The 18,293-nt window shown below is 34.3% G+C and overlaps 1 protein-coding gene across 2 annotated transcripts in view; it reads right to left on the reverse strand.

Moving 5' to 3' along the window:
- BAZ1A (bromodomain adjacent to zinc finger domain 1A) overlaps positions 1-18,293 on the reverse strand; it is an 81,238-nt gene that overhangs the window by 39,713 nt on the left and 23,232 nt on the right. For both annotated transcript variants that reach the window (XM_019750453.2, XM_074328138.1), the window contains exons 3-5: positions 6,930-7,073; positions 3,684-3,785; positions 1,268-1,355 (exon numbers count right to left, since the gene is read on the reverse strand). In XM_019750453.2, the coding sequence (XP_019606012.1) occupies positions 1,268-1,355; positions 3,684-3,785; positions 6,930-7,073 (334 nt within the window). The remainder of the gene's footprint in view (positions 1-1,267; positions 1,356-3,683; positions 3,786-6,929; positions 7,074-18,293) is intronic.

Genomic DNA, 18,293 nt, shown 5'->3' on the forward strand with positions numbered 1-18,293 from the left:
AGAATACATGGTAATTTAAGCATTCTCCCCTTATCAAGACAAATACATAAATATGCTCACATTAAAAAACAACTTTCTTTCAGATGATTCTATCTTATGTTTTCAAGTTTTTATATTTTCATCCACTGTGAAGTTTGATTTCTAGTTGCCTAGTTTTTTACCAGGGTGCTTATGTTTTTCTAATTGATCTGAGCTCCTAATTATGTTCACTGAGAGTATCTTTCCTCCAGCACTTGCCCTTGAAATCTATTCAAGACATTTTAAACCTATGTAAGTTTATACTGTTAAATCAATCCCATCCTTGGTATTTCTTTTCTATTGCTTCTCCTAAGTACTTCAACATGCATAACATTACAATTTGTTTCATTTCATTTCCTTCTTTTTTGAGTTAGATCTAATTTAATTTTTCCAAATAGTTAACTAAATGTCCCTGTTTTATTTAATGCATAATCTACCTTGGTCTCTAAGAGATTTAAAATGCTACTTTTCACATAGAATAAACTCATCTATTCCCTTTTTTTTTAATTTCTTTTTTTTGATGTAACATTTACAAATAATGAAATACACCAATCTTAAGCATTCAACAGCTGATTTCTGATAAATGTATATATCTGTCTAATCCATTCTATTGCTTTTTTACTTAGATTTAATGTTTCTCCCAATGTGAGATAAATATTTCTCATTTTTAAGAATAGTTTTAGTTTTACTTTTTAAATTTTTACTCAGTGTGCAACGTGAGTTTTCTAACCTTGATTTTTCCCTTTCTTAATGGTTATGAATAAAATATAATCTATCTGCTAAGTACTGGTCTCTGATTATATATATATATATATATATATATATATATATATATATATATATATATTTATATATTTATATATATATATATATATTATTCTATCTAGTAAGATCTATTTTAGCACTGTTCTTTGCATCTATTTTTATGAGCCAGAACCACACTATTAGAAAATTAGTTGCCCCACCCCCGTAACTTTGCTTTCCCCAAGTTTTCCATCTATTCTCACCTAACTGATCTTTTTTACAAGGAAAAAAAGTGGTAGTACCTGAACCACCTAGCAATTCTAGAAATTGTGAAAACAGTATTTAATCCAATAAATATAAAGAAAATTACTAAAAATTGGCTGTAGATAAAAAGAGAGCTATTTTCAACCAACTTTAAAGGAATATTTCTGCAATGTTACAACTTTATACTACTACCCATTTCTCTATTTTTTCTTCTAACAAATAATTTCACTGTTCTAATTACCTTAATTTTAATGACTCCATCTTGTGGTTCACAGTGTTGCTTTAGAAAAAGCTTTAGTTTATCACGAGAAAGTAGGTGTTTTCTCCGGCTAACGGGGAAAAAGGAGACAGGAAAGTATTAGTATTAAAGAATTCCATCCAAAGTCCATAATCTCTATAAATCCATAACCTCAATTTCAAGCCCAGGAAAAGGATATTTCACTTTCCAATAGTATTTATGTAGAAGTAACAAGAAACTTTATACAGGAGTATTTATGCAGAATGCTGCAAGATCTACTTGATTAGATCTATTATAAAAGTCCATTTAAAATAGTATATGCATTATTGCTTAGAAACCACTTAGAAATCAAACCTCATGAAAAATATACTACAGAGAGTAAACCAAATCTTATACAAATTAGGTGCTCATTCCTACAAGTATCACCATTAAAATTCTTTGAAAAATTAAAGCCAGTAGGCAGATGTCACATAACACTGAGTAAATCAACATTCAAATGGATCTGTCAACAGAGTTGAACATGGTTTTTATCAAATTCTAAAATATTTGTATTTAAATTTCATACGGCAGCCAACAAATTGATGGGATTAAAATTAAAGAGAATTAGAATTCTTAAGATTCTAAAAATATACTATTGTTGATTCTCCCTTGCTCCCAAATTCAAAAAGAGCAACCACAACAGTAACAAGCACCACAAACAAAACAAAAACAATAAACAACACACAAGTATTCCTGGAAAGGTTCTGGAAAGAAAGTACATGTTCTAAATTCAATGTATTCCTTTCAAGAAAAAGTGAAGTTAAAAGCTTCTATGAATGAATAAACAATATAGGAGTTTTTAAGTTGTGGCCTTCCCAAAAATGTATATTCTTTTCCTAGAATATAGAAAGGAGGACATGAGAGAAAGGATTCTAGTTTACTGCTATGTCCCAGCACCATATAGGAGCTGACAAGAATGTAATTAATCATCTGTTTACTATTGAGTAAATATATCAGTCCTTCAGAACTGTATTGTCTTATATGGCACCTACTAGCCACATGTGGTTATTAAATAAAATTAAAAGTTCAGTTCCTCACTATTACTAGCCACATTTCATGTGATCAATAGCTATAATAGCCACTGGACAGCACACATATAATGTGTCCCTCATCGCAGAAAGTTCTACTTGTCAGTGCTATTCTATCATATCAAGTCTTCCTTACAGGAATAGTACGACTACGTTTTGACGCTAACAAATAGCTGCAAGTCATTTAAGCCTTCTATTATCAAGTATAACTTTCTTACCTTATAATTCTCTGGCTCACCAATTAGGTAGAAAATGAGTTAATAAGACTGTGCCCAAGATTTAGCAGAATTGTATTTAAAGTATAAGTCAAAGAGTAGGTAGAAAAATGAAAAATATTAAATAGGGAATTACATTATATAAAGAACTAAACTAAGGGCAAACTTAAACTAAAGGCAAAAAAAAAAAAAAAAAAAAGACAAAATTCAACTATGAATAAGGAGAACACTGGTAATTTCAACTATGCTGTTTATTAGTCCATAAACGGGAACAAATAAAAAAGTTTGAATAATCCACGAGCACTATCTTGGGAATACTATTTTTTAATATACTATTAAATGTGGAATGCTTCAGAGATCTTAATGATGGGCTTAAAAAAACAACCAAAGCAAAAACTACACACACCTCCATAGAGTTACAGAAAGTAATATATTCAACTCAGGAGTCACTCAACACTTACATTATTATCAATTTTCTTTGGACACATGAGTATATATGAGGCAATAGGGATGAGAGAGTAAGTAAAAGTATTTCATATCAAACGAAATGTCAAGATCGACTCCTACGTGGCAAGTTGATAGTTGGCTGATAATGTTAACTTACTTTCAGATGACCAAGAGCCTTACTTCAAAGGGCAACAATAGGGATTTTCCTAAAATATGTTTACGTATCCTAAAGACAGTTCTTTTCAATATCAACCACTCACCTCTTTCTTTTGATTAGGTCTCAAAGAGGAATTTTTAAAGATACTCATTTTTTATTATTTAACTTTCTTAAGGAATGAGAAGAGACTGATCAGATGTTTGTGTCTAATGAATAAAATACTACAAATGCAACATATTTGTAAGCACATATTTGTAAGCACCATCAGCTCTGAAAATTGAGTTCTCTCATAAATAGGATCCTTCTTAATTTCTTAGATGTGAAGACTATTAGGGGTTAGTTATTGATCTAAACAAAGGGCTCATGGAATCCATTAGGATTTACTTATCAGTCTATGAACATATAAGCATACATTTATTTTAAAAAGGGAAGCAATCACTTGTAACACTACCCATTTGTTCTACATCAAATTGTCTTAATTTAGCATAATTATACTACTTTAAACCAGCATAGAGGAAGATACTGAATTTTACCTGATTTGTGTTGCTTTAACAATAGAACACTCATATAATTCTTTCTTAGTGGGCTGCACCTTGTACTTGAATAATAAGGGATCAACTGCATCTCTTTTCTTCCTAAAAAGAGCAGAGCAAAGACACAAATAAGTTAATACAATTTTTTTTTTGAAATGTGAGATTTTAAATGGAAATCTAGTTTCTAAGAACATACTGTAACAGAATCTAATGCATTTTTATTTTAACTAGGATTTTATAAGTTACTGATATTTCTCACTATTCTATAAGCCAAAATAGTACAAAGCACTATTTTATGTTAGGTAGGTACTTTAATTCTTGTTTGATAAATTTTCCTTAGGGGAAGAAATTAACAAGAGATGAATAGGCACAGAGTACCCAGTTTAGGTAAGATAAATTTATAAACAAATAGCTCTTAGATTGGCTTTTAAACTTTATTCTTCACAGCTATGTAATCCAAGAGCAAAAGTGGAGACAATGTAGCTTACCCTGTTTTAAGAATTGGCAAGGAGGCTACACATCTAATCCCCACCTCCAACCAACTTCTCATTTTTTTCTTCCCTTTGAAGCATTCATTCATTCATTCAGTTGTAAAGTTCAAAATGCTACAAACATGGATGTATCACACAAAAGAACAGATATTATATGATCCACTTATATGAAACATCTAGAATAGGTAAATTCAGAGACAGAAAGCAGATTACTAGGGGATGAGAGGGGAGGAGGAAATGGGGAATTATTACTTAATGGGCACAGAGTTTCTGTTTGGGGTGATGAAAAAGTTTTCAAAATAGTGGTGATAGTTGTACAATATTGTGAATGTAATTTACATTCAATTAGTGAATTAATGAATGCTACTAAATTGTACATTTAAAAAGGTTAAAATGGTAAATATTGTTATATGTGTTTTAACACACACACACACACACACACACACACAAACACACACATTGCTGGTGATCACTGAGCACCTAGGCTTAATTCTAAATATGCTGGCCTTAGTATATCTTGCAGATATAATGAACTATATGATGCCGGGCAAATTTTCTAACTCTGAACTTTTATTTCTCCTCATTGTAAGAATATGACTATGACCATCTACCCTCATAGAGTGGTTCTGAGGAATAAATAAAACAATATATGTGAGTGCTGTTATAAAGTTTAACTCATAATGAAAATGCCCAATAAAGAATTGTTTCATTCCCTTCCATTCAACCCACCTACTGAAACATGAGAAAATCCAGATTATGTTTTGTTGGCAGGGAGCAACCTAGAAATAAATTTCTTACTCACTTAAGTTAGGGAATTAACAGAAATAACTCAGAGTAATAGTTCAAAGATGACTATGTTTCACCCTTCATGGTATTTCAGGGTACAGCAGTAGCAATCTATAAACAACTAGGCATTATGACGTTGATATATAATGAAGGCTCAGATTCTTTGAGAAACACACACAGATTGAAAGTATCTATAAATAAAGTAACTGCCCAGTTTACTCACGTTTTCTACATCAAAGGTCTATTGCAAGTACCTATATTCAAGGGATAAGGCACAGCCTACATAGGTGGAAATTATGAATAATTATGCCTATAGCCAAATTCAATTATACTTTGTGATGAGCTTGTTACAAGTGGTGCAGGTGGGATTTACCAATGGAAATTTTCCTCTAAATGCTACATATAACAGGCAAAATATTTACTATTACTAACTGGGATTCTAACTAATTTGCTTTGTACTCAAGGTACAAATTAGCCACAAAATATGCAGGTAGCTCATATTTAAATCTAAAGGGAAGGGAAAGGACATTAATGTGCTGAATAGAGTGCCAGACCTAAGAATCTAGACATTCCTCATTTCAAAGTACCTCAGAGCACCTAAAAAATTTAGAAGAATAGATTAGAAGTTACTGCAAAGAAACCTGAAATAAGAAATCATTTTAAAATGAAAAAAATTTAGGTAAATGTTTACCATATTTAAACATCAATTTAAAAAGTATCTTTTATATACAAATCTGTATTTCACCCTTCAAGACTCATCTAATATATAATTAACTCCCCATTTAAGGGTCACGATCTTTGATACAGTCCATTAAAACACACAAACTACTACTGTCAGAGCTGCTAAAGGATATATGTACGTTCATTACTACAATAGCCACTAATTTTGTATCCCAAAGTCTTCATTCAGTGAGAGACACAGACAAGTGACTTTAATTTCTTTTTCTGCATAATAGTAGCAACTCAAGAAAAACTGAGATGTATCAAAGGACTTATACAGGTCCGCGTCATGCTTCATTCACTCGACCCAAAATCATTTTTCTGTCAGGCAGTGTACTAGCTAGATGTCCTCAAGCAAAGCCAATGAATGTTTCTAAAGCTCAGGTTCCTCTTGTTAAACAAAAATAACAATACTCTTGCAGAACTGACACACACTATGCATATCAAGCACTTAGCACAGTGCCTGGACATAGTAAATGCTCAAATGCTAGTTACAGATACAATAGTTCAAATCAGACAAAATGAGAACTTGAATTATAAGGTTCGTAGGGACAGAACTTGATAGTTACTAATATTTCAGGAGCAAAGGAGTTAAAGGAAGTAAGAGTGGCCTCAGGTTTCTTATTTGAATATTATGGTACTGTTCACTAAAAATAGGGAAGAAAAAGAAAGACATATGACAGGCTAGAGAAAACACTGTTAAGTCTGAGATGCCGAAAAGGCAGAGAGAAAACAGAATGAAGCAGTAAAGATTTAGACAATTCAAGTGGAGGACAGGAGGGAGCTGAGCTAAAACATGTGAATGGACTTTTAATCAGTTGAGGACTCGGCTGAGATTTTAAATTTACCTGCAGATAGTGCCAATCTACATGTGTTTGTGTGATTTTTCTCCAAGAGCTGACTCTGACTTAATTTCAGGAGGTTAAAGATATTCTTCATCATATGCACTATAAAGTGAATAAGGATAATAATTAAAGTACAGAATGAATTTTCCCAAGTAAACAAAAGTGGAATGTGTAAGTGTAAGTGAATGAAGTGAGCTTCAATTGTTCTTCAGCTGCTGATAAGAGTTAACTGGGTAAGTTTCAATTCTGCAAACTCTAACATGTACTGTTGAACCACACTGTCTGGATGAACAGTATTTCATAGTATGACTAGAAAGGAAGAAGGGATTAAAGACAAAATTGCTTCAGTGGGATATTGTTAGTCAATCTGATATACATTTTTAAAATTAATAAAAATCACTTACCCATTTTGAAAAGAACTATTCTGTGTTTCTGAATCATCACTATCACTGATAATAATAGTTTCTCCATCTATACTGCTGACATGTCCATTAGCAAAACCATTTTGATGTGATGGAGGGAGGACTTCCAAAATCCTACACTGTAACCTGAAAGAAAATGATACATGTCAAAATGCAAATCATTTGATATTTTAAAATCAAACATTTCAGAACAATCTATTTTGAACTGAAGAGTTATTTTCTTTTATAGAAACTATGGTTGATTGATGTAACCAATTTACTAAAAAAGAAAATCTATAACATTCAATTTTAGCAAAGGTTAGCTGCAATTTAAAATAATACAAAACGATTTTAAAGGTCAATTTATCAAGGTTTTTGGCAATTATATTCTTAACTGAAGTTACTATTTAGAAAACCAAATTCTGAAATAATAACTCATTACACAGATCAGGCCTTACAATTTTTCAAAGCCTCTGATATTTTAAATTATGAGTTTCTCCTAATCATAACCACTTTTATTCTCACTGTAATTTCCGATCTCTGGAAAGCTTCCTATTTACTAACTCTATTACCCCTATTTTGGCTTCTTTTACTCTGCTCACTCTATCTGGATTTTATGGGGTACAATTTCAGACTCATTCACCACAATCGAAATAATCCTCGATCCCATTTTACTGTGCCAATTTTCAAGTGAAATAATTAAAATGTGGTATATCCATACAATGGAGTATCATTCAGCAAAAAAAAAACCCAGAAATGAAGTACGAATACATGCTACAGTATTTCAGGGATAAACCCTGAAAACATTCTAAGTGAAAGAAAGCAAATGTGAAAGGCTATAATAGTATATGATTCCATTTATATGAAAAACCAGAATAAGCAAATCCATAGAGACAGAAAATAGACGAGTAGTTGTCAGGAACTTGGGGGAATGCGGGCAGAGGGAGAGAGAGGAGAGCAATGGCAGTGGCTGCTAATGGGCACCGACTTTCTTTTTGGGGTATAGAAAATGTTCTAAAATTAGTTTGTAATGATGTACAACTCTATGAAATGCTAAAAACCACTGAACTGCACATTTTAAATGGGTGAATTTTATGGTATGTGAAATATATCCCAAGCTGTTAAAGACAGTATAAGTAAAAGCGGGATAGAGTAGGGAGGAAAAAAAGAGAGAGAGAGGGAAGGAGGGAGGATGGGCATTGCTAAAATTATATCTATGGTACCCCTATAACTCTTAGGCAATCTGGGGGGAGGTTTTATTAAGTAAGACTATTATAAGCACATATATACCTACCAGTGAGTAAATCCCTATTCTCTAGAGAAAAAGTGGTTCAAGATTAGACAAATTAGTTCACTGCATCATCCCAAACCATACTAAAGTTTTAGTATATTGTGGACATTCATAAGACTGCCTGTCTATTCACCAGCCCCATTCTCCTAAGAACTTCATTCTTCCCACACCCCACCTTCTTCCAAATAGCTACTAGTAGAGCTGTTATATTCCCACAAGACTGACCAGAGTTAGTTGATACTGTGGGTGGGCACCTTTTTGCTGAGCGAATACATCTTTTCCAAGATTTAAAAATCTGGAATCTAGAAAGTAAATATCAGCTCTTCTCCTATCATGGAATCTCTAAAATATAAAATACTGGTACTGTTGGCACCCATGTTTCCTGCCACATGGAGCAGCCCAATGTGCAGTGAGAGAAGATAAAGCCTAAAACAGAGAGGAGATGGCAGGGGTACCAGATGCAATCAATTCTCTTATTCCTGTCTTTCCTCAGACTTAGCTACACCTTGCCCATCTCAGGTTTAACTGTTTAATCTTCCTTTTTATTTAATAAACTGGTAATTTGCCCTTCTGCATATGTTTTTTTAAAATGAATTTTTGTCACAGCCAAAATTAACAGAATTATACAATTCTAGAAAGACAAAAACGGTATATTTAGAGCTGGTTCATTTTAGGAAGCAAGTGGATGGATGTTTATAACATAAGAGCACTTATTTTCATTAGTCTACATTTTTGCATATGCTTATATACTCCTTTAGGAAAACGTCTTTAGTTCTCCCTACAATATCTGATATTGCTATCAGGCACAGAGAAAATCAGGATGGTTGATTCCTGCTAGAAACTTTGCACTGGACCCAAACAGAAGGAAGCAACTGTTTCTATAGCACCCCAACGTTTAAGAATCAACAAAATGTAGACTATGTGGGTGAATTCAAAGCACTCAAAACATCTTATTTTCCACCTTCACTCATTTCCTCTCACTCTGAGACTTACACAGGTTAAATTAAAAGAATCATATATGGTTTCTTTATCATTTTGTCTTAAAAAAATTTTGAGAAAAAAAGAGAAGAGACTCAAATTACTAAAACCAGAAGTGTAAGTAGGGACTTTACTAGTGATTTTACAGGAATAAAAGATTATAAGAAAATACTATGGATAACTGCATGATGACAAACTGGATAACCTAGAGGAAATGGAAAAATTCTTAGAAACACACAAACTACCAAAACTGACCTAAAAAGAAATAGAAAAGCTAGAGAGATCTATAATTAGCAAGAAGATTCAATGAGTAATCAAAAACCTCCCAACAAAGAAAAGCCCAGGACCAGATAGCTTCACTGGTGAATCCTACCAAATTCTTCTCAAAATTTCCCAAAAAATTGAAGAGAACACTTCTTAACTCTTTCTATAAGGCCAGCATTACCTGATAATCAGACAAAGACACGGCAGAATGTGTAAAGAGCTCATAACGCAACAAAAAACAAATAATCCAATTCAAAAATGGGCAAAGAACCTGAACAAATATTTCTCCCCAAAAGATAAAATGGCAATAAACACATGAAAAGATTCTCAGCATCATTATTCACAGAGGGAAAAAAAGCAAAGTCAAAACTGCAATGAGATACCACTTCATACCCACTAACATAGCGATTATTTAAAAAAACAAAAAATGGAAAATGTCCAGCATTGGTGAAGATGTAGAGAAACTGTAACACTCATGTACTGCTGGTGGGAATGTAAAATGGTGCAGCTGCTGTGAAAAACAATATGGCGGTTCCTAAAAAGATTAAACAGAATTATCATTGACCTAGCAATTCCACTTCTAGGATATATACCCAAAAGAATTTAAAAAGGGAACTCAACAGGTACTTGTACAACAATGTTCATAATGGCATTATTTACAATAGCCAAAAGGTGAAAATGACTCAAATATCTATCGACAGATGAATGGATAAACAAAATGTGGTATATACACATACCACAGAGTATTTCTCAGCCATAAAAGGGATGAAATTTTGATACATGCTACAACGTGGATGAACCTTGAAAGCATTATGCTCAGTGAAATAAGCCAAACACAAAAGAACAAATACTGTATGAATCCACTTATATGAAGTATCTAGAGTAGGCAAATGCATAGACAGAAAGTAGAATAAAGGTTACTGGAGTGAGAGAGAAATGGGGAGTTATTGCTTAATAGGTACAGAGTTTCTGTTTGGGATGATGAAAAAGTTCTGGAAATAGTAGGGATGGTTACACAACACTGAATATACTTAACACCACTGAATTATACCCTTAAAAATAATTACAACGGTAAATTTTATATTATGTTTATTTTTACCACTATTTTCTTTTTTAAAGAAACTTTTTTTGTGTCCTAAAAGTAAAGCTTAAGAAGGCTCAGTTACTAAACCTATATTGGTAGCAAACGGAAATGGTGTCAAAAGAACTGAAGGTTAACTTTCACTACTGGCTGACAGAACTAAACCAGTTAAAGAGGAACAACTCTACAGGAAATCATATCAAAACTTGTTAGGTAATTATGTAGTCTAATGATAAAAAGGTTCTGTAATTTAGTAACATGAACTGCACAAAAACATGCAAGGAATGAAATGGACCCACTTTTGAAGGGCCTGAGTATCACATCCAGGGATCAGATTGCTCAGGGTTCCAGGAGGTGATGAAGAAAGCTTTGCAGTGAACCTTTGATAAGGTTCTTTAAGTTAGAAAATGAGATGGTTTTCACTGGCAGAGCCCTGGTGAGTGTCCCTAAGTGGTGATGGTGGTGGTAGTCATGAGGGAAAACCAAAGTAAATGGGTGTATTCTGGGCACAGGTATGGATGGTGTAGTGCCTAAAATGGTTTGACAGTTGTTTGAAGGGAACAGTTTATGACCCCAGTGAGGCCCACAGAACTACAATAATTTAAGAATTAACATTTAAAACCAACAGAAAATTGACAGAAATGCAATTCCCTGACACAGGAATAAGGGAGTAGGAAATCCAAACAGCATAGGGACATTGCCTAGAATGTAATAAATTATATATAAATTATACTAGTTACTACCAATGCTACTATTAGCTTTGTACCACACCTAAGCAACAGGCCACATTTCTTGCTAAATCTAATCAAGGCTAGATCTTTTGTTGGTGCTTAAATTTCAGTTAACTACTCAAGATGTCAAGGCAACACCTAACAGATTTCCAAAGAGACTTAGACGATGTCTTTCAAATCCACTTGCTACAATTTCTTCATTCTAGGGAGTCCAAAGAAGATTGGAGTATTAAAAAAGGTTAAAGAATCACGAAATAAACCCAGATAGTGGGTCTCTGAAAGCATAGAAACTCTCTATACTAAACTTATGCTCCATTATGAGGACAGAGGGCAGGCTGCTGGTAAGATGGTTCTTAGTAATATTAGAGTTCCTGAGTGCCAGATAAATATGGAAATTATACATATTTCTCTCCTCTTACCACTTTTGCAAGTTACATTACTTTTCAGAAGATGAAATTCAGGGTCAGAGAAGTTAAATCATTTGTTAATGGTCACACAACTGGTAATGGTACAGCCAAAATGTTGTTTGACTCTGAAGCCCATATACTTTCTGATTTTCCCATTCTATTACTGGAGATGAGGGGAAACAGCAACACTATATTGACCCAAGGGTATTTCAGAGCTTTACACCAAGGCAGTCAAGAAACTTCTGAAGTACTAACAACTTAAAACATTTCAGAGTGAAATCAAGTCTGTGGAACACCAGCAAGCACAGAATGAAGACATGGCAGAAGTTAGCCATAAATCTGTAGCGGAGACAAGCTAAATAAGGAAATAGCCTTTTATGAGAGTATTCTGGAATGGTATATACCTCTCCCCCCAAAAAGTTTTTGTTTTAATAGTCATTTATTTTGTTTTAACAGTCAGTTTATATCCCAAAACAGAAATTCATTAAAGCAAAAGCAAATTATAAAACATTCTAGAATTGAAATATATGCAGAATTTTTACAAGGCATCGGGATAAAGATAAACAATTAACAGCGAAAGAAAAGACTAGAAACCTGGGGAGACCTACTTGACATAAAAGAAGGCCCCTCTCCCTTTGGGTCTCTAACAATAGAATGTTGAGTCTCTGGCATACTTCATACCTACTCTTCTGTGCTACCTCATTAACCTCTTATTTTCTTGTAATACAGGTGCCAAGAACATTTATTAAAAAATGCTGTGCTTGGATAATTATAGGTAGAAATAGAGTAAACTGGTTTAATTTGAAGTTCAATTTAAAAAACTCAAATTAAGGAGGTTATGTGATACTCATTTTAAGCGGAGGAAACTAGACCAGTCAACAAGCCTGCTACTTCAAACAAGACAGTGAATTAAGTTCATTACTTGTGAGGGGGGAAGAGGAGGTCAGAAATGTTTGCTTTGTTTGTAACTCCTTACTTTTTAGACAGACTGACCAGAAGTAGCTCAAAGAATGTTTCATTTTGAAGTGTTCTAAGACTCTTTATGGATCAGAGAACCAGGTCTTATTATTTCTCCAATTAGCATTTGACCTACTACTGTGTTTGCCTGAAAATAAGACCTAGCTGGACAATCAGCTCTAACGCATCTTTTGGAGCAAAAATTAATATAAGACCCGGTCTTATTTTACTATCATATAAGACTGGGTATAATATAATATAATATAATATAATATAATATAATATAATACAATAATATTAGGTCTTATAGTAATTTTCACTCCAAAAGACACATTAGAGCTGATTGTCTGGCTAGGTCTTATTTTTGGGGAAATGGGGTATTATAAGCCTAAATATCATAACAAAAGTATTAGATTCTTACTTAAGATTAAATCTATTATTAAAACATATAATACAAATAAAAATCTTTGGAAATAAAATTCTAGATATAAAACATGGATTAAACTTGTATTCTAGTAAGTTTCAAACACCTGGATGTTATCAGCATGCTGCTAAAACTCTTTAGTATTCAAAATTATCTTAAAGCCACCGTAAGTTAGTTTGGCAGAAGTATCAACCGAATTAATTAAAGCTTTACCAAAATACTTTAAAATTCCAACCAGTGTATTCAAATTAATAGGTATGCAAACTGTTTGTGGGCTCAGTTTTATGTTGGCCTAGCATACTGATGCCAACATGTAAGAAAATACGATAACCCTCCGATGCCTTGCTAAAGCGAACCCTGCTCTGTGGGGTCAGCCCCTGCACAACAGCTCCTCCACTGTAGTCAAGGCTGGTCCTCACAACCAATCAGCCTGAGAGTTAATCCTTCTCACTGATGTGCCAATCAAGGCTCAACTACAACAGGAGGGTACACACGACCCATACAAGGGACACACCTGGAGCACACAGCTCAGGTGACCAACAGGCCCCACAGGATACCTACAACTTAAGGCCACTCTACCAAGACTGGGAGACATCGCAGCTCTACCTAATATATACATACAAACACAGGGAGGCAGCCAAAATGGGGAGACAAATAAACACATCCCAAATCAAAGAACAGAACAAAGCTCCAGAAAAAGAACTAAACAAAATGGAGACAAGCAATCTAACAGATGCAGAGTTCAAAACACTACTTATAAGGAAGCTCAATGACCTCAGGGAGAACTTCAACAAAGAGACAGGAAACATAAAAATGGAGACAGAAAACATAAAAAAAGAACGAGTCAGATGAAGAATGCAATAACTGAAATGAAAATACATTAGAGGGACTCAACAGTGAATTACATGAAGGAGAGGATCGAATCAGTGATTTGGAAGACAAGGTAGCAGAAAACACCCAATCGAAACAGAAAAAGAAAAAAAAAGAATTAAAAAAAATGAGGATAGTTTAGGGGGACAACATCAAATGTACCAACACCCACATCTTAGGGGTACCAGAAGGAGAAGATAGGAAGGAATTGAAAACCTATTTGAAGAAATAATGATGTAAAACTTCCCTAACCTGGAAAAAGACATACAAGCCCAGAAAATACACAGTCTCAAACAAGATGAACTCAAAGAGGCCCACACCAAGACACATCATAATTAAAATGCCGAAGGTTAAAGATAAAGAAAGAATCTTAAAAGCAGCAAGAGAAGGCAGTTAATAACCTACAACGGAGCTCCCATAAGATTGTCAGCTGATTTCGCAACAGAAACTTTGCAGGCCAGAGGGGATTGGCACGAAATATTCAAAGTGATGAAAAGCTCGGACCTACAACCAAGATTACTCTATCCAGTAAATTATCATTTAGAATCAAAGGACAGATAAAGAGTTTCCCAGACAAGAAGCAGCTAAAGGAGCTCCTCACCACCGAACCAGAATTACAAGAAATGTTAAAGGGACTTCCTTAAGAAGAAGAAAAAAGATAAAAATATGGGTAATACAAAGGCAATAACTATGAGCATATCCATCAACAATTACTTTGCATGTAAATGCTCCAATCAAAAGACATAGGGTGGTTAAATGGATAAGAAAACAAGACTCTTACATATGCTGCCTACAAGAGACTCACTTCAGATGGAAAGACATGCACAGACTGAAAGTAAAGGGATTCAAAAAGATATTTCATGAAAAAGGAAGCAAACAATAAAAGCAGGGGTAGTGATACTTATACCAGACAAAAGACTTTAAAAGAAAGATTATGGCAGGAGACAAAGAAGGACCCAGCAATTCCACTTCTGGGTATTTACCAGAAGAAACACTAACCTGAAAAGACATATGCATCCATATATTCACTGAAGCATTATTTACAATAGCCAAGATATGGAAGCATACTAAGTGTCCATAAATGGATGAATGAATACAGAAGAGGTGGTACATATATACATTGGCATATTACTCAGCCATAAAAAATGAAATCTTGCCATCTGCAACAACATGGATGAACCTAGGGCGTATTATGCTAAATGACATAAGTCAGAGAAGGACAAATACCATATGATTTCATTTATATGTGAAACGAACAAAACAGAAGCAAACTCAGATACAGAGAACATTTTGATGGTTGCCATATGGGAGGGGTGTTGGATGTGAGTGAAAATGGGGAAGGAATTAAGAAGTACAAATTAGGGGCTGGCCTGGTGGCTCAGGCGGTTAGAGCTCCATACTCCTAACTCCGAAAGCTGCCGGTTCGATTCCCACATGGGCCTGTGGGCTCTCAACCACAAGGTTGCCAGTTCAATTCCTCGAGTCCTGCAAGGGATGGCAGGCAGCGCCCCCTGCAACTAAGAATGAACACGGCACCTTGAGCTGAGCTGCCGCTGAGCTGCCACTGAGCTCCCGGAAGGCTCAGTTGGTTGCAGCGTGGGCTCTCAACCACAAGGTTGCCAGTTCGATTCCTCGAGTCCCGCAAGGGATGGTGGGCTGTGCCCCCTGCAACTAGCAACGGCAACTGGACCTGGAGCTGAGCTGCGCCCTCCACAACTAAGACTGAAAGGACAACTTGAAGCTGAATGGCACCCTCCACAACTAAGATTGAAAGGACAACAACTTGACTTGGAAAAAAAAAAAAAAGTCCTGGAAGTACACACTGTTCCCCAATAAAGTCCTGTTCCCCTTCCCCAATAAAATCTTAAAAAAAAAAAAAGAAGTACAAATTGGTAGTTACAAAACTGTCATGGGGATGTAAAGTACAGCATAGGGAATATAGTCAATAATATTCTAATAACTATGTATGGTGTCAGATTTATTGGGGTGATCATTTCATAAGTTATGTAAATGTCTAATCACTGTGTTGTACACCTGAAACTCATAATATTGTATGTCAACTATAATTGAAAAAAATAAAAAAAAATTATTAAGAAAAAAAGAGATGATAATCTTGTGAGGAGGTAAGCCCAACATATGAAAATCAGAGACAACAAAACATTAAATAAAATGAAGGCCATCCATTTAGCAGCAAGTGACCTGTTTTTAACATGATAATATCTGAGAACACTTAAATAGGCTTCTGTGTGAAGGATGGATACAGGAAGAGAAGCAGGCTTCTTGCCTTTCTTCTATCTTGCGGTCATCCTCAACAAAGAAAGTAATGGTCACAAACATGGGATGATGGAGCAGAAAACAGCAAAGACCCTAGGTTCCTGACAACTCTGTTGACCTGCCTTCCCAGCCCTACACTACAATGCCTGGACTTAATTTTGCATGAGAGAAAAATTTCGATTTTGTTTATGCCACTAAAATTTTTTCTATTATATGTACCCAAGTCAAATCCTAGCTGATAAGAAAAAGCAATAAACAATCTATTAGGTGTACTAGGTACTTTTACTAAGCATTGGTTGGTTTACAAACATTTTGTCTATGTTAAACTTATTTTGAGTGAGAATGTCGTATTCTTCAATTCAGCCAATAAAAACTGAACAAGATTTTCAAACTTGAAAGTTATACCGGGTCACTGGCAATAAAGATTTCAAGTCCTATTTGTTTCAGGAAGCTGAAAATCTGAAGAAAAATAAGTTTAACAACCTATGGTTTGTGGGTGTGGCTGTAAGAGAGCAACACGAGGGATCCTTGTAGTGACAGAAATGTTGTACATCATGACAATGAGTATGTCAGTGTTAATATCCTGGGTGTGACATTGTACTGTAACTTTGCTAGGTAGTACCATTGGGGGAAATTCTGTATTATTTTACAACTGCATTTGAATCTACAGTTACTCAAAATACAAAGTTTAATTTAAAATGCTAATAATATTTTGTTTCTTTATTTGTCTGGTTCCTTTGTTTTCAGTTTTATATCTCACGTATCAGTGAAATCACATGGTTCTCTACTTTTTCTGTCTGACTTATTTTGCTTAGCATAATAATCTCAAGGCCCATCTAATTCATAGGCATAGACAATAGTTTAGTGGTTACCAGAGGGTAAGGGGGGCAGGGGGGTGGTAGATGAGGGTAAACGGGATCAAATACGTGGTGATGGAAGGAGAACTGACTCTGGGTGATGAACACACAATGTGATATATAGATGATGTATTACAGAATTGTACACCTGAAACTTAGGTAACTTTACTAACCATTGTCACCCCAATAAATTTTAAATTAAAATTAAAAAATGCTAATGATAAATATTAGGAAAGCATTAATTCCAATTAAAAGCATTCATTTCACATCATAGGAAATCAATAAAAGATGAAAGTCATGTATAATATACACATTACTAAAAGCTACAGTAAATAAAGACACTGTAGTATTAGCAAAAGAAAGATAAAAGGGAGGGAAGAGAGTCCAGAAACAGGCCCAAGATTCCATTTATATTTATATTCTGCAAAAGGCAAAATTATAAGGACACAGAAAACAGATCAGTGGTTGCCAGAGGTAGGGGGTGGGGGCAAGGGTTGACTACAAAGGGGCACAAAAGAACTTTTGGGGGTCATGAAAATGTTCTATGTCATATTGTAGGCGTCAAAAGTCAGAACTATACACTAAAAAGAGTGAATTTTCTCACAAGAAAGTAATGTACTTTAAAAAGCTTTATTAGTTTAGACTCCTTAAGGTGAAGGCTTACTGGAAGTAAGGTATTAAACTATTCTTTAACTTAAAAGAAAAACATTTATTGCTTTTCTAAAATCATTAATACATATAAGAATGGCAAACTGAAGTGGGTACACTTGTTAGATCTCATTGAAGTATAGACTGGGCCTCTACATTTATCAGAAGAAAGTCACAGAAAGTTCTGTGTAATGCACAAACTATGTAAAGGGAGTCCTAGTCTACATTTTGTTTCCATCTTAACTGTAAACATTATAAAAATTCATCATAAAATCCCTAGTTTTCATGGAAATAAGTTCAATATATTGGTATTTTCTCTTACAACCTAAGTTATTAGTCAAACCAAATAAAATCAGATGATTTCTATACAACAAAAATACAGTGCATGAAAATAACTACGAATTTACAAAGAAATCATTACATACACAACTAACAAATTAAGATGACAAAACTATACTTATTACTCTGCATTCTCAAATTCTTTTAGCTGGAAGCTCAAAGAAAATAACCTAAATATGTTTACTATCCTTAGGGTCCATAAACATTGTTAATATAACAATGAAATCAACATGCTGACTCATTGGC

This window comes from Rhinolophus sinicus, linkage group LG03, assembly GCF_036562045.2.
Source record: "Rhinolophus sinicus isolate RSC01 linkage group LG03, ASM3656204v1, whole genome shotgun sequence".
NCBI classification, from domain to species: domain Eukaryota; kingdom Metazoa; phylum Chordata; class Mammalia; order Chiroptera; family Rhinolophidae; genus Rhinolophus; species Rhinolophus sinicus.